At 38.0% G+C, this 24,937-nt stretch overlaps 2 protein-coding genes across 2 annotated transcripts in view; one reads left to right on the top strand and one right to left on the bottom strand.

The window, feature by feature from the left end:
* Positions 1–2,980, top strand: part of LOC136248556 (adhesion G protein-coupled receptor L4-like) — a 215,115-nt gene extending 212,135 nt beyond the window's left edge. Inside the window, exons 29-32 of the mRNA XM_066040325.1 lie at positions 432–504; positions 606–653; positions 1,632–1,757; positions 2,810–2,980. Coding sequence (XP_065896397.1) covers positions 432–504; positions 606–653; positions 1,632–1,757; positions 2,810–2,889 — 327 coding nt within the window. The 3' untranslated portion in view covers positions 2,890–2,980. The remainder of the gene's footprint in view (positions 1–431; positions 505–605; positions 654–1,631; positions 1,758–2,809) is intronic.
* A 2,981-nt stretch (positions 2,981–5,961) lies between these two features.
* Positions 5,962–7,900, bottom strand: LOC136248555 (uncharacterized). The gene is made up of 4 exons (XM_066040324.1): positions 7,357–7,900; positions 7,116–7,307; positions 6,094–6,999; positions 5,962–5,990 (listed from the first exon to the last, which is right to left on the bottom strand). Exons 1-4 carry the CDS (start codon positions 7,421–7,423, stop codon positions 5,962–5,964), a joined length of 1,194 nt encoding a protein of 397 aa, XP_065896396.1. The 5' UTR covers positions 7,424–7,900.
* Positions 7,901–24,937: the final 17,037 nt, after the last annotated feature.

The following is a 24,937-nucleotide window of genomic DNA, read 5'->3' as shown; positions in this document are numbered from 1 at the left end:
GGAACACAAAGGAGGATAGTCCATGAAGAATGCATTGTACGTACTGCGATATGCCAAAAGGCACCTCTCAGACCAAAGCAACATCGAACAGTGAAAAAAATTAAGCCCATAGCCTTAGACATTAGTTATGCTTGTCTGAAGGAATCAGTGAGTCAGTTACTCGGTCAGTCAGTCAATCATAGAAAATTAAGTTAAATAATTTTTTTAATTTTGTAGCAACTTGTTGAAAGCGTTTCAGGTCAATCTCAAAGCTTGTTTGGGCTTAGTTTTATCTAACCAATACTGCCTCATCATCGTCAGGGAAAATAGGGGATGTTATTTCGTAGCCACGCCTACTCCTTTGTGGTCCCTACTATACAGTGCTATCATACTGTATGAATATTTATTGCTAATGAATTTCAATATAACATTAATTTATGATTTACATATAGGACACAATGAGAAGCAACATCATTATGAAATCAACATCAACATCAAAATCACAATCAACTGCTGGTACATCTGGTAAGGACACACAAAAAAACAATGTTTTGAGTAATGTACATATGTATATAAAAAATGAAAATGCAGAGATTTTTATTGCTCAATATCATTTGTATACGTAGATGACATCCTTGAAACTGCATTATCCAATAAAGAACTTGATGACATTGGTAAGGTTGAATAGTAATAAGGAAAAATTAACTGTGCCCCTAGTAAACTGAATTTTACATTATTTGTAGATGTGAATTACTTGTCCAATTTCTAAAAGGATACCATATATAGGTCATGAGATGATTATGATATTTTGAACTTGGCAGTCTATATGAGGGGGCATTACTCTTCTGGGTAATCACATACATGATGTATGGGAATTAAAATGTCTTATCTTATGACCATCCATTTTGGAGAGATCATTTTTCGTGTTCACACCCATAAATAGCGTGAAATTTAGAGGATTTTTTTTACAACATGGTTTACCTATGTGATTTCCCAGAATGGGTAACTGTTGCCCCCTCACTTATAGTAGACAATGTATAGGAAAACCATGAACTTGAAAAAAAGTCATATCTCATGACCTATAGCTATATGCATGCTATCCCTTAAAAATTAGAAAAGTTACTTATGTATTCACACATGCACACAATGTGAAATTCAGGTTGCTACAGTGTAGGAGTGCACATTAATATGCAGTATTATGAAATAATTGCCCATTCTGAGTATTTTCTGCTCATGCTTGAGCACATGTACTCACAGTAAACTACACACTGTATGCAAGCAAATATTTTTGCCAAGTACAGTATGTACACAGCATGGCTGTACATAGAGTACAACAACAGGAAAAATGTGCAACTTTCATAAACATGATTACCCACATTTAAATATATGTAATAATGTAATCTAGAATTCAACAATTGGATAATTAAAAAGATTAGTTTTAAACAGGTCTCTATATTTATATAGTGAAGAGTCAATGTTTGTTCCATACTTTATAACCTTCAGGTGTACAACACCACAGGTGCTACAACTCAACTCCCCCCATTTATAAATAATGTACTACATATATAGATTTTTAATATTGTACATCACTAAGACATGCATAGAGATAGTTCATACTAATATAACTATAAACGAATTTACTGTTGGATTAGATTGTTGGACATATTCCAAGTGGGAAACAGACATTCCTGGTGTGGTGAATAATGAATTGCAGCATGCTGATTGGATTAATGCTGAAGGTGAAAAATCAACTGAAAATCCATTATTTACAACTGCAGGTAAATTTTCACAGTGGTGGAGGAAGTAGTTGATGTAAGGGGGCTGACCAGAGTATAGAATCTCGGGGTCAGGGTTGTGCATGTGCCCCCAAACACTGTAGCCAGTTTAGCTTCACAATGTCTCAAAGTTCACTAGAATTAATTTATTGGTATAATTTGAAGCTTTTTCAACTAAACATCAACTTTTTAGTTAAAAGTATTTATTTGCAGTCAATAAAAGCAAAGATTTTAGAACAAAAGGCTGTTGTAATAAACATACAGAATTTAAAAGTTAAAAGCAGTACAAAACAACATTAAGACCAGAGCAGTTCTAGAAAAAATGCTAACTGGTTTCCAGTTTTATAGGGTTGGGGCGGGGTCCATACAGTGGTATTGGAATTAGAACCTACTGTATAGTTTATTCAGTTATCTGCGAGTGAAAATCACCTTAAAATGTAAAATCTGCTCATTCTTAGCCTATACAAAGAGATTTACTACCTGATTGAGCAGTTACAGAAGTTATGGAATCAAAAGCAATAATTATTTTAGAGGCGCTTAATGCACTTGAAAGTGCAAAAGAAGCATTTTGGATTGCTTTGTATAGTAGGAGAGAGAGTAATTTCATCACTAACAGTTACTTAATAAACTATCCAAGTAGCTAAATGCGTCTATTTTAGGCTTGACTCATTAAGCATTTAATTATTTTTTTAATCTCAAAAAGCTGACTGGTTTCCAGGAACCAGTGAAACCCCCTTAGAACTGTGCCTGATTCAGAGACACTTGGAAACACTTGGTGTACCAACTGTCAAAGTACATAAGAGGTCAGTGGTTTGATTCCCCTGTTGTAGAATAAGATTTTTTTCTGTTTTAGACTACTTTTAGAACATGTTTTTATGAAACACTTGGACGTCTCTATTAGAGTATTTGAGTGTTCTATTGGAGTATATTGATTTTTCACAGTTTCAGCCCCACTCCAAGAAGGATAATTTAGCAGACCGAAGGGCATGTACATACTGTACTTGTGTATTAAACTACAAGTATTTATGAATGTATGAATTATAATTATTTTGTAGATGGAAATAAAGATTTTGATAAGATACTAAAAATGCTGGAGAAAGCTAAATATGATGATGCTGTGGACACTTTCTTTTAGTTGTGTGTGCATTTTTTTTAGTGCTTTATAAGGCGATTCTGTGTAACTGATGTGTAATATGTGTGTGTGTGCTCCCTATATTAACTTTACATGTACGTATTTGTATTGTCAGAGGATGGCATATATAGATATATAGGTTACCAAATACTCCTTTTCTGTGGGCATTCAAAGGTAGTGAGTCACACAGCCAAGAGCATTATGCTATTGAGCAGTGTTCAAAAACACCATCTGTAAGAAATGCCTATTATTTCCAAAATGTGCCATTATCTTTGGCCAAAGAATGTTTATTTATTATAAATAAGTTTCTTGCATTCTCTTATTGTGACTGGGCCAGGGCGTGCAGGCACATAAAATTTGCATATTTTTACAAACTCTAACTTTTAATGTCATTGTGCTATGATCATGCACTTTTCAGCTTGTATTAAATATTTAAATGGGTTTATAATGCAAGTTACAGAATGCAATATTCTATTCCAATACTGAGATATTATTTGTTAAATGACAGAGTGCCCACATGCGGGACCAGTCACTATTACTGTCTGCTATATTAGAATAGTTTATTTCATAGTTTGTTCTATATATCTGATTGTTTTGTTATAATAGAGTAGTAGTATATTTAGTGTGACTCTTCCAACAGTTATTAGAATTTTAGCTGCACCTTTACAATATCTTGGAAATTGAGTAAATGGCAGATTGTCTTACTGTTAACATATCAAAAACTTTGATGTATTAACTGTACATAAGTTTTTACGAATTAAATTTGTAGAAAAAAATAACCTTCTGTATACTTCAGTTTATGGAAATGATATTTGGTTTATGATAATATGTGAGTCACTGCCAGTTATGTGATATACACAAATTTAAATGCACTGTAGTCTGGTAGATGAAGCTTATAACCTGAAAAAATGATATAAAAAAAAGTTTGGTATCATTTTAAAACAAAACACATATGGTATCAGAAGTCCCAAAGAATCCCTCTTCAGAAATTTTGTTTTCTATCAGTATAAATTTCCATTTTTTCTGTTGGTATATGCATTAATCTCATTTCTCAGTAGAATTGTACGGTAAAAGCTGCCACAATTTGTCACTACAAATCACTTCTTTATTATGTAAATCTGTTATTGTGTTTAGAAAGAGCCCTTTTACTTGAAAACTGATGTATACATACAGCTGTAGTGTAGTAATTTTACTCAATAGAACCCCATGCTCTGCTGCTGGTAGTTAGCTATTATCAATTAAAAAGTTACTTGTACCTTTTCATGGAGTTGAAACAACTGGCCTGTCTATCTATAAGGAGCAAAATGATGTTACAGTTGTCATGCTGCAGGCTACGTTTTATTCTCCAAAATTACAGGGAAGTGTTTACTTTGATAAGTCCAACCTTTGTTTTGTAGTGACAAATGGAAACTTGCTTCTTCAAAATGATATTATTTCTGGCTATATAATGATGCAGTGTAGATAGGTAATCCTGCAAGTTAGCATGTTACAGTAAGTTTACAATGCAAATATAATTATACAGCCTATAAGCATCAAAAGCCAAATGTCTCCCATTCAGTGGTAAGAAGCTACTCGTTTAGTGGTAAGAAGCTACTCATTTAGTGGTAAGAAGCTACGTATACTGTTGCTGAAACCTAGTTCAATGAATTCTGCTCTGCCTTTAACTTCTTGTATATGACTCCAGTGTATGTGTCAAGCAGTTATTTTTGATTTCATGGCTTTCGCCACTACAACACACCAGTTCCTAATCTCACATCCTCCTGATTGCTTAAACTCTGTATAGATCATGGGATTTCCTTATACATACATAGATCTCTGAAATGTAATACAGGTGCAAGATTTCAAAGATTTTATGGCAAGATTTTGAAACACAAAGTTGCCACAGATCCAACAAGTCGGACACAAATTTTAAGTACATGGCTAGAAGTCCAACCAGTCATGTGATCTTTGTACTTTACTCTCCCTGAGGCATTTTGTATAAGGCGTACTTGTGCTCCTAGGTGAGGAAGGAGCTCAACTAATAGGATATGAGGTATGTGAGTAACCTTGTCGGTTTAAGGTGTACACATCTGCACATGTTTCACTTGTCTGTTCCTGGGTGTATTGGGGTTACTGTGAACAGAAGTCTTCACAGATATACAGTTTGCTTACTTAACTTGGCTTGGCTACAGTATCAGAGATCCTTGTGGTGCATAGAGGATACATGGTTGTATCAATATCTGTTGTTCAGATGACCTTAGATCAAATCAAGAGTTATATATTATGAACTCTTGATCAACTCTTTAACAAATTGGCAATCATACAGTACAATAGTACTGTTATCGTACTGTATAGTAGGGACCACAAAGGAGTAGGCGTGGCCCATGAAATAACATCACCCAAAAACCAGTCTCAATTTTCCCTGATGACAATGAGGCAGTATTGGTTAGGTAAAACTAAGCTGAAACAAGTTATCAGATTTACCCAAAACGCTTTCAACAAGTTGCTATGGAATTTTTTAAAAATTATTTAACAGAATTTTCTAGTGACTGACTGAGTAACTGACTGATGCCTTCAGACAAGCGCAGCCCGATAACAGCTAAGGCTATGGGCTTGATTTTTTCACTGTTCAATGTCCCTTTGGCTTGACAGGTGCCTTTTGGCATACCGCAGTTCGTACAATGCATTCTTCATGGACTTACCAGTGTTCTCCTTTGTGTCCCATTCATCTTTGCTGACAGCGAAAAGTGTTAATTTGGTGGTAGTACGTGATGGCTTCCCTTCGTAACGGAAATCATCTGTATTTTTTTATAGTGGCTATTTTGATTGCAGAGGTGCTTTTCAAACAGTTCTTGATTCGTTATCATTCGTACTGCTGTGTAATGGATTGAACATAGCCAACAACAAAGCGTAATGGATACTTCACTTTTCAGACAATAATTGATATTCAGCTGGCTTACCTTACGTCCATGTTGATTCAGGTGTTCCTCAAGGAACAGTTTAGGCCCACTTATGGTTTTATTGTACATCAATGACATTACTACCAATATAACTTCATCTATCAGATTATTTGCAGACAATGTGTTCTATACTGTGTCATTCACTCAGAACAGGATCATTGTCATCTACAGCAAGACTTAAATTACATTATTCAGTGGACTAAACAATAGCAAAATAAGCCTAAATATCGACAAATGTGACCCAGCCTGAGAAAACCGGTCTTATCACCCATGTCAGCAGATTTGATTTTTCCCCCAGGACACAAAGCTACATGAATAAACAATCTAATTACACAATCAAAATCAGCTAGAAAAAATTGTTCAAGTAATGGCAACTTGCAATGCCGTCCACGTTTGCTTTCATCATCATAGTTACTCTTACAGTTCTTGCCATCCCACTGACGCATAACAGTTGCATCTGATTCTAAAAGCACTTCAAAGAAAGCTAAGAGAGTAGCGTAATCTGGAAATCCTGTATAGTATTTCACATCTTCATCATTATCTTTGATGTTCTGTAGGCAAAAAAGTGACTTTGTGGCAGCATCCTTTGCCAATTCAAGTTCAGCTTGTAACTGAGAAACTTTTTCCCTCAAATGGTCAACTTCATCCAAAAGATTAACTGGTTCAAAAGAATCTTCCACATGAAAGGAATCAACATCCTCATTGATGCTCAGGACATCTGAACTTCCACCTGTATCTAACAACTGATAGTCTTTATGCTGAATGGCTAAGGAGGCTATTTTAGATATCACAGTTTCACGTTGTTTCTTTGCATTCCACGAAAAAACTGTTGGAACAGCAGATGCTTTCAAACGGGATCTCACTGGAGAGCATCCAGGCACAGGTGAGGTTACAAAGTCATCAGCAGTGAAGTGTTGTGAACAAATTTTAGTGTACTTGTTAATAGTAAAAGCTAAACCTGGATCTCGGCGTATTTTTGCTATCCATTGTTTCCCTTTTTCCGTGTTCACATCTGGAAAGCTATGAAAAGAAACTCTAGGCAATCCTAGCTCCTCTCTGCGTGCATTTTGGGCACTAGAATTTCGGCAAAGTGGCACACAACAATAATCTCCACGCCATTCCTCCTTACTTCTAGAGAGGTGTACCAAATGGTTCTGTGCAGCATTTACATCTCCTATAAAAATACAAGGCAAAATTAATTGCAGCAGCAACAGTAGATGTAATGGCTTAATCCGCACATCGTTCAAGCTAAACCATACAGAAACTGTACATCCAACTTCAACTACTCACCTTGCGCCGGCACTAGTGTAGTGCGCTCACCAACGATAATGCCATTTGGACTTGGAGGCTTGTTACAATCATTTGGTGCCTTCTTGGTGGGCGGTCTATACTTCACTTCTTCATTGTAATCGAATTCGCCGTCATTGTCTTCGGCACCGTCATAATCGCCAACATCAGCTGAGCAGCCTCGTGCCTCTCGCGCTGTAAAGTAGGAATAAAATTAATTCGCTATACCATGGTGCTGTTATACCTGTAGAAAAACTCTTAATATCTTCCACTACTACGGAGATATTCTCCAAATCGCTCGAATCTTCCATTGAATCAGTTCACGTGTCCCCCTACTAAAGACGCCATTTTTATTTGTGACGTAATTTCGGATAAGGCCCAAAAGTGGGAGTTTATTATTGCTCACGTGATGAAAACCATGAGGCCGATTTTCCATCCTACAGCACTCAGATGGAGGCAATTCGACTCCCTCACCACCCTATGAGTTGACAAACGAAAGTTCAAGGTGAGAACTAGTGTCATGGGTAATTTACAAGCGCTTGTCCGCGTGTTTGATTATGTACCACGCCCACTTTTCGTATATCACGAGGTAACCACTCTACAGCGAAGCTTACCCTTCTAGTTGTTTAGAAAACTGTGTAAACAGTGTTTAAGTGATGTAGCAACTTTGAAACACTTGTAAAATTGCTAAATTGAGTGTTTCCGTGATATCCATAGGATTTGCCCGTTTATGTTAACAAACGTAGTCACAACGTTAGTTGTTGCTGTCCCATAATCGAATTTCACAAGTTGGTCTATATAATGAATTCGGTGGTTGGCCTCGTATGAGCCTTATCCACAATGACGTTTTATGACATCACAGGAATAAAGATGGCCGCGGTAGTCGGGGGACTGTTATACAGGCGCCTATGGAGAAAAATTTTTGATTGCTCATATTTCAGCTAGACATGGAGATATCGACCATTAACCGACAGGCTTGTATACGAAGTAGCAAAAGCTATTGCAAACGTATGCTATTTAGAAAAAAATTTGAAATGCAACAAAACTTGCTCATCGTAATGTCTTATATAAAACTTGACTGTACCTGTTGTTTAGAACTCAATATCTTCTTTTCTGGCTGAAATATGAGCAATTAAAAATTTTTCTCCATAGGCACCTGTGTAACAGTCCCCCAACTATCGCGGCCATCTTTATTCTTGTGATGTCATAAAACGTCATTGTGGATAAGGCTCATTGGTTTGGGTGATTAGTCGCCCGCAGGCTCTTAGCCTGCATTGGCATGGTGCATATCAGTTGTATCACGTGCCCTCGTGATTTGCCTGATATGTACACCCATGCTCTTGGGCCTAACGGCCCTCGAGCTTGGGTGTACATATAACGGCCCGAGAGCATGGGTGTGCATATCAGGCAAACCACTCAGGTACATGATACAACTATTACATAAAGCACTCTTTGTGGGCAATAAAGCACAGTTGCCCACCTTCTCTAGTGCAGGCTAATAGCCTGCGGGGCTTACGCCAGTACGACTAATCACCCAAGCCGGTGAAGGCTAATAGCCTTGCCGCTCTGAGTGATCAATCACCCCAGCCAATACGAATTCTACCACTGGATTGCTTTGACATACCTAAATGCTTCGATGATGGGTGGGAGAAGGTAACATTGCTGTTACGATTGTTAATGTAAACGGACAAGTCCTGGAGATATCACGGAAATATTTCACCATGTGACTCACAATAAAATCGATTGTGGGTTGCGAGCAAAACCTGCCAAAATACGCGATGAATGTCTACCATGCCAAACTATGGTGAAATACGCATGAGTTACTTTGTTAAAGTAGTTTGTGTGCTTTCAGGCTGCTAATAATTCATGCAACGCGTGTTAATTATGAGTCCTAGTGCATGGTGAAGCTACACGACTAGAAAGTTCCATAAATCATTTAAAGCATAGCCTTGCTCGTGCTATATGAAAAATAAAGTACTCGGCGCTTGGCCTCGATGCTAATAAAGCACTCAGCTTCGCCTCGTGCTTTATTAGCATCTCGGCCGCGCGCCTCGTACTTTATTTTTCATATAGCACCCGCGGCTATGCTTTAACATATACATAATGCTGTAGTCCAATTTATTGTGTAATTCTTAACTGGTATATACACAAATATACCACACCTGTGGTTGAGATCAAAAGCACCACGCTGTGGTATATAACTGATATACTACGGCAAACTGTGGTATATAACTGATATACCATGCTTTGTGGCTACGCTTACCATATATGGTGTAACTTCACACATTCCACGATATTCTTATCTAAACGATAAGCAAGTCTCTAATAACAAGCGCCTAAATCAACCAACAATTATTTACCTGAGCAATTTTCGATGAACTCTTGTCTCCTTTACTAACCCTTGTCTCCTTCACTAACTTCAATAATCGCGAGTAGATGGGCGTGGCACTGCTATAGAGTCTAAAACGCCTGATCCATCAAGAATTTCAAGTCTCTAATACTGACAAGAGCCTAGAATCATTCACCTGAGCAAGGAGGATTTTTGATGAACTCTTGTCTCCTTCACTAACTCTAATGAAGGAGACAAGAGTGGCAATGCTGCTCAGTCTGGTGATAATAGGGCAACCCAATTTTTAATTCAGAAGGTTGCTATCAATGTTCAGCGTGGCAATGCTGCTTCTGTGATGGCAACAATTCCTTCATCACAGGATTAGGCAGAGTTTGCCTCTCTGCCCACTGTTTGAATGTGAAAACCTTTTCTTGTATTGATATAAATTACCAATTTAAAAGAGAAAAAAAAAACTAACTCTTGTCTCCTTCACTAATCGCGAGTGGATGGGCGTGGCACCACTAAAGAATCTAAAACGTCTGATCCATCAAGGATGTCTACTCAACAGATGCTGTTTCACTATACCTTGCTATCTATAATTGTTTCATCTACTGGGGTGTTGGATATAACAGTTATAACACGATTACTCGGGATATGACAGAAATATATGCATGAGCGCCACAGGCACGAGTGCGTACATATCCCTTGTAAGCATGTTATAACTATAAAATACATCAGGTTGGCTATCAATTATCAGGTTCTTTTGGTGACGTCAATATCGGATATTGGTAAATACCCAAATCCTCTATCATATCATACTGTATAGTAGGGACATCAAAGGTGTGGGCGTGGCCCATGATATAATATCCAAAATCCTGCCTCGATTTTTCCTCACAACACCATGACAATATTGGTTGGGTAAAAATCAAGCCCAAAAGTGTCTTCAGATCGACCAGAAATGTTTTGTCAAGTTGCTACAGAATTTTAAATATATATATATCTAATCAAAAACAGCCAAGCTGTAAAAAAAGGTGCGGCCCCCAAAAAGGCCATGGTGAAAAAAGATGTGAAATCCAAGGTGGCGGCCAAGAAATGGCTGTGATGGTAGGTTAATGGTTACATTTTAATAACGACAATTCAGGTGAATTTTGTGCCGCTTGGTCTTGGCACCAAATTCACCTGAATTGTTGTTATTAAAATGTAACCATTAACCTACCATCACAGCCATTTCTTGGCCGCCACCTTGGATTTCACATCTTTTTTCACCATGGCCTTTTTGGGGGCCGCACCTTTTTTTACAGCTTGGCTGTTTTTGATTAGATATCATTTCTTTTTGTATTTGTATACTGCAAAGCCGGCCTATGGCTGGCTTTGGGGCTTTTTAACCCATGTGTTTTTTTCTTTACTACAGGAAGAAGAAAAGAACTTAAAGAAGAATTTTGTACTTCAATTATTTTTGATTTTATTAGTAATTATACAAATTATATACATATATTTATTACATGCCCATTATGCCCCACAGGATATTTTTTTGCAGCTGATCTCTCTACTGGGTGACTTGAAATGTAGCTGAACTATATACAGGATGGTTTCTTTGTAGCTGAACTCTCTACAAGGTAACCTCTTCTAGCTGGTCTTCCTACAGGGTGTTTTGTTTCTAGCTGAACTCTCTACAGGTGATTTGTTTGCAGCTAAACTCTCTACATGGTGGTGTCTTTGTAGCCGAACTCTCTACATGATGGTTTCTTTGTAGCTGAACTCTCTATAAGGTGACTTCGTCTAGCTGAACTCTCTACAGGGTGATTTTTTTGTAGCTGAACTCTCTGCAGGGTGATTTGTTTGCAGCTGAACTGTCTACATGATGGTTTCTTTGTAGCTGAACTCTCTACAAGGTGACTTTGTCCAGCTGATCTCTCTACGGGGTGATTTGTTTCTAGCTGAACTCTCTACAGGTGATTTGTTTGCAGCTAAACTCTCTACATGGTGGTTTCTTTGTAGCTGAACTCCCCACATGATGGTTTCTTTGTAGCTGAACTCTCTACAAGGTAACTTCTTCTCTACAGGGTGATTTGTTGTAGTTGAATTCTCTACAAGGTGGTTTGTATGAGGCTGAACTCTCTACATGGCGGTTTCATTGTAGCTGAATTCTCTACAGAGTGATTTGTTTGCAGCTGAACTCTCTACATGATAATTTCTTTGTAACTGAACACTCTACAAGGTGACTTCTTCTAGATGCTCTCTCTACAGGGTGAATTGTTGTAGCTGAACTATCTGCAAGGTAACTTCTTCTAGCTGATCTCTATACAGGGTGATTTGTTTGTAGTTGAATTGTGTACAGGTGGTTTCTTTGTAGCTGAACTCTGTACATGATGGTTTCTTTGTAGCTGAACTCTTTACAAGGTGACTTCTTCTAGCTGAACTCTCTACGGGGTAATTTCTTTGTAGCTGAACTCTCTATATGATGGTTTCTTTGTAACTGATCTTTCTACAAGGTAACTTCTTCTAGCTGATCTTTCTACTGGGTGATTTGTTTGCAGCTGAACTCTCTACATGGTGGTTTCTTTGTTGCTGATAGGGACCCGCCGATTATGCTGGCATAATTATGAGCATAATATGTGTCTGAAAGCATTGAGCATAATGCTAGCATAATAGGTAGAATATTTGTGTAATAGTATGAATTCTTGCTTATCAAAATAGCTATCACAGAAAGATCGATATACTCTAATAGAACAGTCAGTAACTCTAATAGAACAATCACATAGCTGACTGTTCTATTAGAGTATATCGATCTTTTCTGTGATATGCATTTTGACAAGTAAGTTTGTGCTTCAGCCACTTATTATTTATCCATAGATTGGAAATTATTAGCAGAGCATGAGAACTGAGGCATAAATAATTGGGCATAATTTGAGCATAATGGGTAAGTATTGAGCATAAATTTAAGCATAATAGGTAAATTTTTGAGCAGTGCAGCATAGCATAATAGGTAAAATTATGAGCATAATCGGCGGGTCCCTAGTTGCTGAACTCTCTACAAGGTGAATTCTTCTACCTGATCTCTCTACAGGGTAATTTGTTTGTAACTGAACTCTGTACAAGTGCGTTTTTGTGGGTGATCTCACTGCAGGTTGATTTGTTTGTAGCTGAACTCACTAAAGGGTGATTTTGCTTGTAGCTGAACTCCTTGCATTGTATCTAATTTCTAGCTGATCTCTCTACAGGGTGATTTGTTTGTAGTTGATCTCTCTACAAGTTGATTTGTGTGTAGCTGATCTCTCTGCAGGTTGATTAATTTGCAGCCGATCTCTCTACAAGGTAATTTGTTTGTAGCTGAACTGTCTATAAAGTGATTTATTTGTAGCTGATCTCTCTGCAGGTTGATTTGTTTTAGCTGAACTCTCTACAGGGTGATTTACTTGTAGCTGAACTCCTTACATTGTGTCTAGTTTCTAGCTGATCTCTCTACAGGGTGATTTGTTTGTAGCTGATCTCTCTACAAGTTGATTTGTGTGTAGCTGATCTTTCTACAGGTTGATTTGTTTGTAGCCGATCTCTCTACAGGGTAATTTGTTTGTAGCTGAACTCTGTACAAGGTGCTTTTTGTAGGTGATCTCACTGCAGGTTGATTTGTTTGTAGCTGAACTCACTAAAGGATGTTTTACTTGTAGCTGAACTCCTTACATTGTGTCTAGTTTCTAGCTTATCTCTCTACAGGGTGATTTTTTTTGTAGCTGAACTCTCTATAAGGTGATTTGTTTGCAGTTGAACTCTCTACATGGTGGTTTCTTTGTTGCTGAACTCTCTACAGGGTGTTTTGCTTGTAGCTGAACTCTCTACAGGGTGATTTGTTTCTAGCTTATCTCTCGATAGGTTGATTTGTGTGTAACTGATCTCTCTACAAGCTGATTTGTTTGTAGCTGAATTCTCTGCAAAGTGTTTTGTTTGTAGCTGACCTCTCTTCAGGGTGATTTGTTTCTAGCTGATCTCTCTACAGAGTGATTTTTTTGTAGCTGACCTCTCTTCAGGGTGATTTGTTTCTAGCTGATCTCTCTACAGAGTGATTTTTTGTAGCTGACCTCTCTTCAGGGTGATTTGTTTCTAGCTGATTGCTCTGTAGGTTGATTTGCTTGTAGATGAACTCTCTACAGGGTAACTTGCTTGTAGCTGAACTCCTTACTTTGTGTCTAGTTTCTAGCTGATCTCTCTACAGGGTGATTTGTTTGTAGCTGATCTCTATACAAGTTGATTTGTGTGTAGCTGATCTCTCTGCAGGGTGATTTGTTTGTAGCCGATCTCTCTACAAGGTAATTTGTTTGTAGCTGAACTATCTATAAGATGATTTGTATGTAGCTAATCTCTCTGCAGATTGATTTGTTTTAGCTGAATTCTGATTTGTTTTTAGCTTATCTCTGTACAGGTTGATTTGTGTGTAACTGATCTCTCTACAAGCTGATTTGTTTGTAGCTGATAACTCTGCAGGTTGATTTGTTTCTAGCTGATCGCTCTACAGGTTGGTTTGTTTGTAGCTGAACTCTCTACACGGTGATTTGCTTGTAGCTGAACTCCTTACATTGTGTGTAGTTTCTAGCTGATCTCTCTACAGGGTGATTTGTTTGTAGCTGATCTCTCTACAAGTGTGTAGCTGATCTCTCTGCAGGTTGATTTGTTTGTAGCCAATCTCTCTACAAGGTAATTTGTTTGTAGCTGAACTGTCTAAAAGGTGATTTGTTTGTAGCTGATCTCTCTGCAGGTTGATTTGTTTTAGCTGAACTCTCTACAGGGTGATTTATTTGTAGCTGAACTCCTTACATTGTGTGTAGTTTCTAGCTGATCCCTCTACAGGGTGATTTGTTTGTAGCTGATCTCTCTACAAGTTGATTTGTGTGTAGCTGATCTCTCTGCAGGTTGATTTGTTTGTAGCCGATCTCTCTATAGGGTAATTTGTTTGTAGCTGAACTCTCTATAAAGTGATTTGTTTGTAGTTGATCTCTCTGCAGGTTGATTTGTTTTAGCTGAACTCTCTACAGGCTGATTTGTTTGTAGCCGATCTCTCTACAAGGTAATTTGTTTGTAGCTGAACTCTCTACAAGTTGATTTATGTGTAGCTGATCTCTCTGCAGGTTGATTTGTTTGTAGCCGATCTCTCTACAGGGTGATTTTTTTGTAGCTGACCTCTCTTCAGGGTGATTTGTTTCTAGCTGATCTCTCTACAGGGTAATTTTTTGTAGCTGACCTCTCTTCAGGGTGATTTGTTTCTAGCTGATTGCTCTACAGGTTGATTTGTTTGTAGATGAAATCTCTACAGGGTAATTTGCTTGTAGCTGAACTCCATACTTTGTGTCTAGTTTGTAGCTGTTCTCTCTGCAGGGTGATTTGTTTGTAGCCGATCTCTCTACAAGGTAATTTGTTTCTAGCTGAACTATCTATAAGGTGATTTGTACATAGCTGATCTCTCTGCAGATGGATTTGTTTTAGCTGAACTCTCTACAGAGTGATTTGTTTCTAGCTTATCTCTCTACAGGTTGATTTGTTTGTTGCTGATCGCTCTAAAGGTTGATTTGTTTGTAGCTGAACTCTCTGCAAAGTGTTTTGTTTGTAGTTGATTTCTCTACAAGGTGATTTTTTGTAGCTGACCTCTCTTCAGGGTGATTTGTTTCTAGCTGATATCTCTACAGGGTGATTTTTTGTAGCTGACCTCTCTTCAGGGTAATTTGTTTCTAGCTGATCGCTCTACAGGTTGGTTTGTTTGTAGCTGAACTCTCTACAGGGTGATTTGCTTGTAGCTGAACTCCTTAAATTGTGTGTAGTTTCTAGCTGATCTCTCTACAGGGAGATTTGTTTGTAGCTGATCTCTCTACAAGTTGAATTGTGTGTAGCTGATCACTCTGCAGGTTGATTTGTTTGTAGCCGATCTCTCTACAAGGTGATTTGTTTGTAGCTGATCTCTCTGCAGGTTGATTTGTTTTAGCTGATCTCTCTACAAGTTGATTTGTGTGTAGCTGATCTCTCTGCATGTTGATTTGTTTGTAGCCGATCTCTCTACATGTAATCTGTTTGTAGCTAAACTCTCTATAAGGTGATTTGTCTGTAGCTGATCTCTCAGCAGGTTGATTTGTTTGTAGCCGATCTCTCTACATGTAATCTGTTTGTAGCTAAACTCTCCATAAGGTGTTTTGTCTGTAGCTGATCTCTCTGCAGGTTGATTTGTTTTAGCTGAACTCTCTACAGGGTGATTGCTTGTAGCTGAACTCCTTACATTGTGTCTAGTTTCTAGCTGATGTCTCTACAGGGTGATTTTTTGTAGCTGAACTCTCTACAGGGTGATTTGTTTCTAGCTTATCTCTCTACAGGTAGATTTGTGTTGATTTGTTCATTGCTGATCGCTCGAAAGGTTGATTTGTTGCAGCTGAACACCCTGCAAAGTGTTTTGTTTGTAGCTGATCACTCTAAAGGGTAATTTGTTTGTAGCTGTACTCTCTCCACAGTGACTTGTGTGTAGCTGAATTCTGTGTAACTGAATTCTCTAGAGAGTGACTTAATTGTAGCTGAATTCTCTACACAGTGCATGACTTGTTTATAGCTGAACTTTCTTCAGTGTGACTTGTAATGTTCTGAATCTCTATAGTGATATATTTGCTTAACTCTCCACATGGTGACTGTCTTCTTGCTGAACTGTCTATAAGATTAACTGTTTGCAGCTGAACTCCCTACAGAATAACTGTGATGTAATAAAATTCTATAATGGAATAAATAAATTATCAGAATGCTCTATTAGGGTGACTGTTCTATTAGAGTATCTCGATCTCGCATTTGCTACACGGAGTTGGCTTTCGAATCATAACTCAGTGGTTTGTAATCCGATTCTTCTGTACTACTGCAAGGACTTTCTATGAAGATTATTCCAGCTATACACCGATTTTCAGCTCATTGCTCTAAGCGGTTTGCCTAGTAGGCGTGAAAACTAATACTTTTATATTTATAAAAAAATCGATCGCGTAATTGTGACACAGGTTGGGTTTTGTGTCATATCTCCATGGTCTTTATCTCGATTCCTTTCAAACCACCAAAAGGCACTCCTACGATGGTTACTCCATCTACATAGCAATTTTCAACTCATTCCATGAAGCGGTTTACCCTGTAGGCGTGACAACAAATCGATCTTGTTTTACGCGAATAATCGGTCATAACTCCTGAACCATTCATCGGATTTGTACCAAAGTTGATGCTAGGATTCGCCTTTGGACTCCCTTTCTGTGTGCCAAATTTCAAGGCGATCGGAGTACGCGTTTGCGAGTTACAGCAATTTTTGCAAGTGTGCGAAAAGACGAAGAAGAAGAAGAAAAAAACGAAGAAAAAAAAACGAAACTTTGGCAGCTCGTATCTCGGAAATGGCTGGAGCGATTTCCTTCAAATTTGGAATGTAGACTCCCTTGGCTGGCGGGCAACTGTGTAGCAAATTTGGTTCCAATCAGGTAAGTGATCACCGAGATACAAAGGTGTGAAAATGACGTTTTCGTTCTTCCTGTCAATATACTCACGGTGTGGCGCGCCGGCTTCTTGGGCCGCACGACACACTACCGTGTGTCTTGATATATATATTTTTTTTTTTTTTCTAATGCCTGCCTGACATGTTCAGTCAAGCGTAGCGGAAAACTGGCTACAGCTACAGTCCTAATTTTTTTCACAGAAACGTTTCTGATTTGATGAAGAAAAAACCTTTGGTATATTGATAAGCATACAATGCTTGCACTATTGTCTTACCTTTTATCCTTCTTTACCATGGCCATCAGTCAAGGTTCTACCGTTGAGTGTTAATATATTACAGTTATCAATCAGTGAGAGTAACTTACGGCCAACTAGCCATGTGTAAGTCAATAAATATAGTTTAGTAACAGTGTTGGGTCATCCAGGTCCCGCTTTACAGATTTTCCGGATCTGACCCGGATTGGATCACGTGCTAAATTAATTAGTGTAATGATGTGGACGTGTGGTAACACGTCATAGTATAGCCCTGCTTCTTTTGTGAGCCACTTATGTATATTACTGTCTGTAGGCATATGGTAGTCACGCCCATTTATCAGTCTGTAGGTATGTACGAATTCACATTCGTCATTGTCTGCAGGCTTATGTAGAGGCATGCCCACTAATCAGTTGTTATTGTATGAGTCATTATATAGTGCTGTGATTAATATTTATTGTAACTGGTTTTGTGAAAGCAGGCTATTTAGTGGTCATGAGCTTGCTAGAAAAGTTCACAAACAAGTATAAGAAAATTAGGAATTTTAAATTAGAGTAGGGACAGTATATAGTGCTGTAATAAAAAGTACTGAAACAAGCTGGATTGGAGTAGTACGTAATGTCCAAATACTGTAAAACAATAAGAAGTAAATATCCCTACTGTGCATTGAGTGTAGCACAGTAGGAATATTCAATTTTTATTGTTTTACAGTATTTGGACATTACATACTACTCTGATCCAGCTTGTTTCAGTACTTTTTATTGCAGCACTATACACTGTCCCTACTCTAATTTAAAATTCCTTATATTTGTTGGTATTAGTATCCTCTGGCCTTGCCGGTGATTGTTTACTACATTCATCAAACGAAAATCAGCAAAGCCAAAAGCAAAATGTCCTTACTGTTAGCTTACTTTCTGAACAAGACAAGCATCATTAACATTCATATCTAGGCATTCAATATTGATAATGGGATCATCTGGATACACAGATTTGGGTTAACTGAAATTTGTACAAAATGCAGAGAGACTTATGCTTTGAAAATAGTCTATTATGCTTTTGAGCAGTACTCAAAACTTGAGTCTATTATGTTCAAAATTATGCTTTCAAATCAATAGTGTGTTTGAGAACTGACTGTTTTATCAGAATTTCCTGACAGCCGTATTAGAGTAAATGACTGCTCTATTAGAGTATCTCAATTTTATTCCACAAAGTGGGAATAATCAGCCAAGAAACAGCAAAAATAATAACATTTCTTATTTTTCATATTTTTGGCACATACATTACACATTTTAATTAAAAAGCATCTATCATGCTGGCATAATTAATGCTTATGATGTTGATGATAATTAATGAACAAAGCCATTATTAAAACTAATTTCATTATCATCCACATCATTGCAACCATATCATGGCCGCCACCTTTGATTTCACAACTTTTTTCACCCAGGCTTTTTGAAGGCTGCGCCCTTTTTATACAGTTTGGCTGTTTTTGCATGCTATATATACTCTTTGTTGTAACAGCTATAAAAGCTGCCACACACTATGGCCAATTTGCTCTAACCGTCAGATGATTTCCTCAACCTTCTCACATACTCAAAAGGAATGGGATGACTTTAGCAGACCTTGCCCTCTCTCAGTCAGTTTCCATTCTGATTGTTAAACCAAGCTTCTTCCTGAAAACAAAGGGAGAACCTTTTAAAGAAAATCTCCTAGCACTGGATGGAGTAGGCAACACTGTAAACCATCTAATCTCAAAGCATAACAGCTGGTATTGAGAGTTGGTTATTCTTACTATCAACATTATAGCTGGCAATGATGGATTGCTCACTCTGTTCAGGGCATAAGGAGAGGTTCCCAAGGATTTTCGGAAACTCCCTTTGAAATTTAGATTGCTAAGGTTTCATTAGGAACCTCACTCACTAAATTGGCAGCACAAAAAGGAGTGAGTAACAGCATGCAGTACAACATTACAACATATTATCTCTCTTAGGGAAGGATCCCATCTTGAAGCTTTTCTTTAAAAAGATCAAGATACTCTAATAGAGCAGTGCATTCATAATGTGAGAAGGAACTAATGTAGAGTGTTGATTTCATTAGGGAAGAAATTTTTCTAGACCAGACATCGTGCATTATAGATGTGGGTGATGCAAAACTGAGCGTCTTCAGCTTTTTAGTCATGGGCCTCCTGTATTTACATCATTGTATTTACATCATAGATACACATGGATGTTCAATCCCAGATATAGCAGTCAGAATTCAAAATAATGTTGTGATTGCTTACAGGTCATTCCTTCTTGTCAGTGGATTCATGTCTGCATGCGTAGGCCTAACTAGCTGTTTCACAGGCAGATTGTACAAATATAGCTTATTCAATGTACTATATAATTCATCCTTGAAATATAGCAATCTGTTGAGTTTTTGACCATTTTATGTTTAAATCTCTCAGCGATGAGAGCTATACCCCACTTGTAACTTAATGTTGCTGTTGGAAACTTCCCTTGAAAATCCTGGGCACACACCCCACTGTTGGCACTACCATTTATGATCTCCCTGTGGTTGGAATGGTGGAGCCATTATACTGGTGTAGGCGGCTGTTGTAAGTTGATGTGATGCAGCTTTTGCTGGTAAATGGCAGTATATCTCTGTCCTAGTATCCACTTAGAGCAATTTCCTCTACCTCCAATACTATTGTCAACTATCTTGTGCACTGCCAGCTGGTTGCTGAAGATCTTCTTCATTGCTGCCACTCAGTTAGTGTCTTGATTGTTACTTTGTTGTATGTTTCTGTTGTGGCTTTACTAGTAGCTCCTGTGACCAGTGATGCTACACCTGCATGGCCAGTTACATTTCAGACCCTGCTTTGACAATAGCGATTGGTCCCCTGCTGGTCACATCATTACTGCTGACTAGATATCTTGAGAACATCTACCTCTGTTGGGAGGTACTGAACTTTTTTTTAACTGGCTGCTCTGGCTTCATTTGCTACCTTTGGTCTAAGTTCCTGTCTTCTGGGTTGCTAAATCATTTAACCCACATACCAATTGACCTGGGTGAGGTACACTGGTCTTCCAAGTAATCTGCAATGGACCTGCTTGAAGAACTAAAATCATGCTGTATATTTTAATATTCTTAATGCAGTCAGTAGGATATGTCTAGTGGAATAACTTGTTATAACATTATTTATTTATTTATTACATTATTTGGCATAAGTAAATTCTAGGAAACAGGAATGGGAGGGGAATGGAAAGCGGGAACAATGACCAATGGAAAATTCCTGATAGTAAAGGTCATCATAATAATGAATCTACAGTTGGATTTTACAGTACAATGTTTCTTTTGCAGATCCTTCCTCTACAACAATCAAAACACTCTAATAGAGCAGTCACCTGCATTAAAATACCCTAATAGAGCAGTCAGGATGTTTCATTAACTATCCCATCAGGTATTGAAGCTTGTAAATTGATTGTCTATAGCTGTCATAGATTAGGTATATAGACTAACTAAGTCATCATTACTAAAAGTTAGCTACTCCCTTGGAATCATAAATATTTTAAACAATTCAACTGTTAAATGTTTTACAAACTATTCTAATTTACCGGCAGTGCCTGCATATAATTTGGGAAGTTGTACCTGCACCTCTGGATAAATGTCACATGATGGAATATGTCGCAGCTGCAGTATGTGTAGACAGTACCAACAAGGAGACTAAGGACAATATTGGGACCCTCACAAGCATACTGCTGCATGCATACTCCCATCATATGACTTCTTATTGGGAAGCAGCATGTAGGTGCAGCTTCCGAAGCCTATGTCAGTTAACTAGAATACTTTGTGAACCTCTTCATCAGTATTTAATGTTTAACACTGAGTTGAATATGTTTAAAATGTTTGTGGTTTTAAAGGAATAGCTGATAACTTAGCTAGTCTATATACAGTGGAACCTCAGTTATCCAGACCCCACTTATCTGGATTCTCGGTTAACCAAACTACGGAAATAACTGTTCTATTAAAGTAGTGACTGTTTTATTAGAGTAGTTGATAATCCTAAAAATTTTATAAAATGTTCTTTGTGCTATTTTAAGGTTATTTATACACAGCTTCAGAGATACGGACTTTTCAGACTTATGGATCACCCCTGGTCCCGAGGGGTTTGGATAACTGAGGTTCCACTGTATATATACCTACAGCTATAGTCCATCAATTCAATTCAAAGGCTTTCAGTGTAGATCCGACAGTAAACAAAGCATTCTTGACTGCTCTACTAAAGTAGGTGATTGTTCTATTGGAGTGTTTCGATCATTTTAGCAACAATGCTGCAAAGGAACATCATGCTATAAAATCCATCCTGTATATTCACATGATGACCTTTATCAGGAATTTTCCATTGGTCATTTCCATCCCATTCTTGTTATCCTAGAATTCTACTTACCCCATTATTTGAATCATGTGATGAGAGTGAAATTCTGGTCTGGAATGCCAGGAATCCTCATTTTTCCAATAGCCCAGAGACTTTTTTGCAATTGGATTAATGATTACCTACTCAATCACTTGCACATGGTGATAGGAGGGTTAGGCCTCAGACACTCTCAGAGATTCCTTGCTCAAGAAAATTAGAAATAAGTAAAAATGAATTTCAAACTAGAGTAGGGACAATGTAGCTAGCACCCCAATAAAAATTACTAAAACAAGCTGGATTGGACTACTCCAATTCAGCTTGTTTCATACTTCTTTATTGGGGTGCTAGCTACATTGTCCCTACTCTAGTTTAAAATTCCTAATTTTTACTTGTACTTGTTTATGGACCTTTTTTTGTAAAAACATCCCAGTGCTGGTTTGCTAGGCGGCAATAGCTGTGTTTCGCATGGCTGCCATAGGCTCTGTGTGTGTGTGTGTGTGTGTGTGTGTGTGTGTGTGTGTGTGTGTGTGTGTGTGTGTGTGTGTGTGTGTGTGTGTGTGTGTGTGTGTGTGTGTGTGTGTGTGTGTGTGTGTGTGTGTGTGTGTGTGTGTGTGTGTGTGTGTGTGTGTGTGTTTACCTTGGTGATAACAGAATTACACCAAACATTCAAATATACCAAACAAACATTTGGTCATGAATTGAATCAATTCTAACATTATACAGATAAATAAACAGCAAGCACCTCACAATTAAATCATTATATGTTAGAAATTTGTTCATCTAAGTTGTGTATCTTGTAAAATCTAAACACATGCTTATGTCTCTCAATTTTATATACCCTTGCATGGATTACTAAGTAGGTGGTCCTCAATGTTGTGATGCACTTGAGGATAGGATCTAGATTTCCTATAGTTGCTATTGGAAAGTTTATGTATTTATTATTCATTTAGGTTAATGATATTTTTATTATCTGCTAAGAATGAAGAAGGAAATCATGAACCCCATCAAACATTTTCTTTCTATAGCTGTTTTATTACACTGGAGTCAACTAATAGGTATGTTATGTAGCAACCGGGTACATTGTGAGAATGTTAATCATAGTGATAATCATTTGGACATTATCCAGTTTATGTGAAGAATAAAGGAACTTGTATAAAAATTTTGTCCATCTGTCCGTATGAGTAAATGAATAGGTACATGTGTATGCATGTCCAACTAGAGTTTTCAATCAAAAACAGCCAAGCTGTAAAAAAGGGTACAGCCTCCAAAAATCCAGGGTGAAAAAGATGTGAAATCAAAGGTGGCGGCCAAGAATTGGCTGTGATAGTAGGTTAATGGCAAGCATTTTAATAATGGCAATTCAGGTGAATTTGTGTTGCCTTCTCCAAGTTTCACTAGGATTCGGCATAAAATTCACCTGAATTGTTGTTATTAAAATTTTTGCCATTAACCTACCATCACAGCCATTTCTTGGCCGCCACCTTTGATTTCACATCTTTTTTCACCTTGGCTTTTTTGGATGCCGCACCCTTTTTTTACAGCTTGGCTGTTTTTGATTAGATACCACTTCTTTTTGTAATTTCATACCTAAAGCCAGCCTATGGCCAGCTTTAGGTATTTCTTTTAACTTGTCTTTTTCTTTACCACAGAGAGAAGATTATTATTATGAAGAAGAAGAAGATTTTAATGATTTGTTTAGCTACATTTAGGCAATAATTTACAATTTTCTTGATTGATCATAAATATAAGTCACACAGGTTGAACTGTTTGCAGCTGAATACTCTACAGGGAAATGTGTATGTAGCTGAAGGTTCTACAGGGAGCCTCATAATGTAACTGTACTCTTTGACTACATGGTGAATGGTTTGTAGTTGAACTCACCATTCTCAGCTAACTACACTATCTACAGGGTGTAGTTGAACTCCCTACTGGGTGACTTGATCCAGCTGATCTCTCTACAGGGTGATTTGTTTCTGGCTGATCTCTCTACAGGGTGATTTGTTTCTAGCTGATCCCTTTACAGGGTTGCTTGTTTCTACTGAGCTCTCTACAGGGTGACTTGAAAAATAGTTGAACTCTTTGCAGGTAACAGGGTAACTTTCCTAACTGATCTCTCTACAGGGGGATTTGTTTCTAACTGAATACTGTACAGGGTGATTTATTTCTAGCTGATCTTCTACTAAGAGATTTGTTCGTAGCTGAACTCTCCATGGGGTGACTTGAAAAGTAGTTAGGCTCTTACAGGGTGACTTGATCACAATGATCTCTCTACAGGGTGCCTTGTTTCCAGCTGATATCTTTATAGAGTGATTTTTTCTAGCCAATCTCTCTACAGCGTGATTTGTTTCTATCTGATCTCTCTACAGGGTGACTTGTTTCTAACTGATCCTTCTACAGAGTGATTTGTTCAAGTTGATCTTTCTACAGGGTGATTAATTTCTAGCTGATCTTTCCACTGAGAGATTGTTCATAGCTGGACTCTCCATGAGGTGACTTGAAAAGTAGCTAGTTGGGCTCTTACAGGGTGACTTGATTACGCTGATCTCTCTACAGGTGCCTTGTTTCCAGCTGATCTCTCTATAGAGTGATTTTGTCTAGCTGATCTCTCTACAGCGTGATTTGTTTCTAGCTGATCTGACTTATTTCTGGCTGGACTACCAGAGAACAGCCTATGAAAATGCCATGGTAGACCATGAAATTTCATGTAGTTTTCATGGACACTGCCTGTGAGAATTTGACAATTCATGGACACTGCCTATGAAAACTTTACAATTCATGGCCACTGCAACCATGAATTTTATTGTGCCATGAAATAATTTGTCAATGCTATAAAATTACTAGGAAATCTCCACTTTTCATGAGTATTTCGTGGCATGGATATCATAGGCGGCGGAAAGGGGGGGGGCTAGGGGGCTAAAGCCCCCCCCTAGGTCTGCTGAGGGGGGCTTAGCCCCCCTCAGAATGATATCACACCGAAAATTATCTTTCTTGGAGTGGGGCTGAAAACCGTGATAAAGATCGAGATACTCTAATAGAGCAGTCACTCTAATAAAGTAGTCAGTGTGTAGCGAGCTATGTAAGGATTTTTATGTAGTTTATCAGCTAGAAATGGTAGCTGGTGAGGTGGAAAGCTCTTGTGAGTTGGTTGTGACCTTTTTTTTTTTTTTTTTTGGTCTCACCTTACCAAACTATAGAAATAAGTCTGGATCAGCTCAGCAGAGCCCCCCCTCATATCAACTACTTCCTCCGCCGCTGATGGATATTACCATGAAATATTCATGAAATGACTTTCATGGCACTTTATGGGGATTATTTTATTATTCATGGATAATCCATAGGTGTTTCATGGCACTGTTCTCGGG

Source organism: Dysidea avara, chromosome 3 (genome assembly GCF_963678975.1).
Source record: "Dysidea avara chromosome 3, odDysAvar1.4, whole genome shotgun sequence".
Classification (NCBI taxonomy): Eukaryota; Metazoa; Porifera; class Demospongiae; order Dictyoceratida; family Dysideidae; genus Dysidea; species Dysidea avara.
The sequence above is the reverse complement of the archived record's forward strand: the minus strand, read 5'-3'. Positions and strand labels throughout refer to the sequence as shown.

Bases quoted from the DNA above. Each gene is read 5' to 3' on its own strand.
- LOC136248555 (XM_066040324.1), bottom strand. From the start codon at position 7,423: ATGGAAGATTCGAGCGATTTGGAGAATATCTCCGTAGTAGTGGAAGAT. The intron at 7,308-7,356 runs GTATAACAGCAC...CCTACTTTACAG, and splicing joins TATTAAGAGTTTTTCTACAG to CGCGAGAGGCACGAGGCTGC. The intron at 7,000-7,115 runs GTGAGTAGTTGA...GTATTTTTATAG, and splicing joins TACACTAGTGCCGGCGCAAG to GAGATGTAAATGCTGCACAG.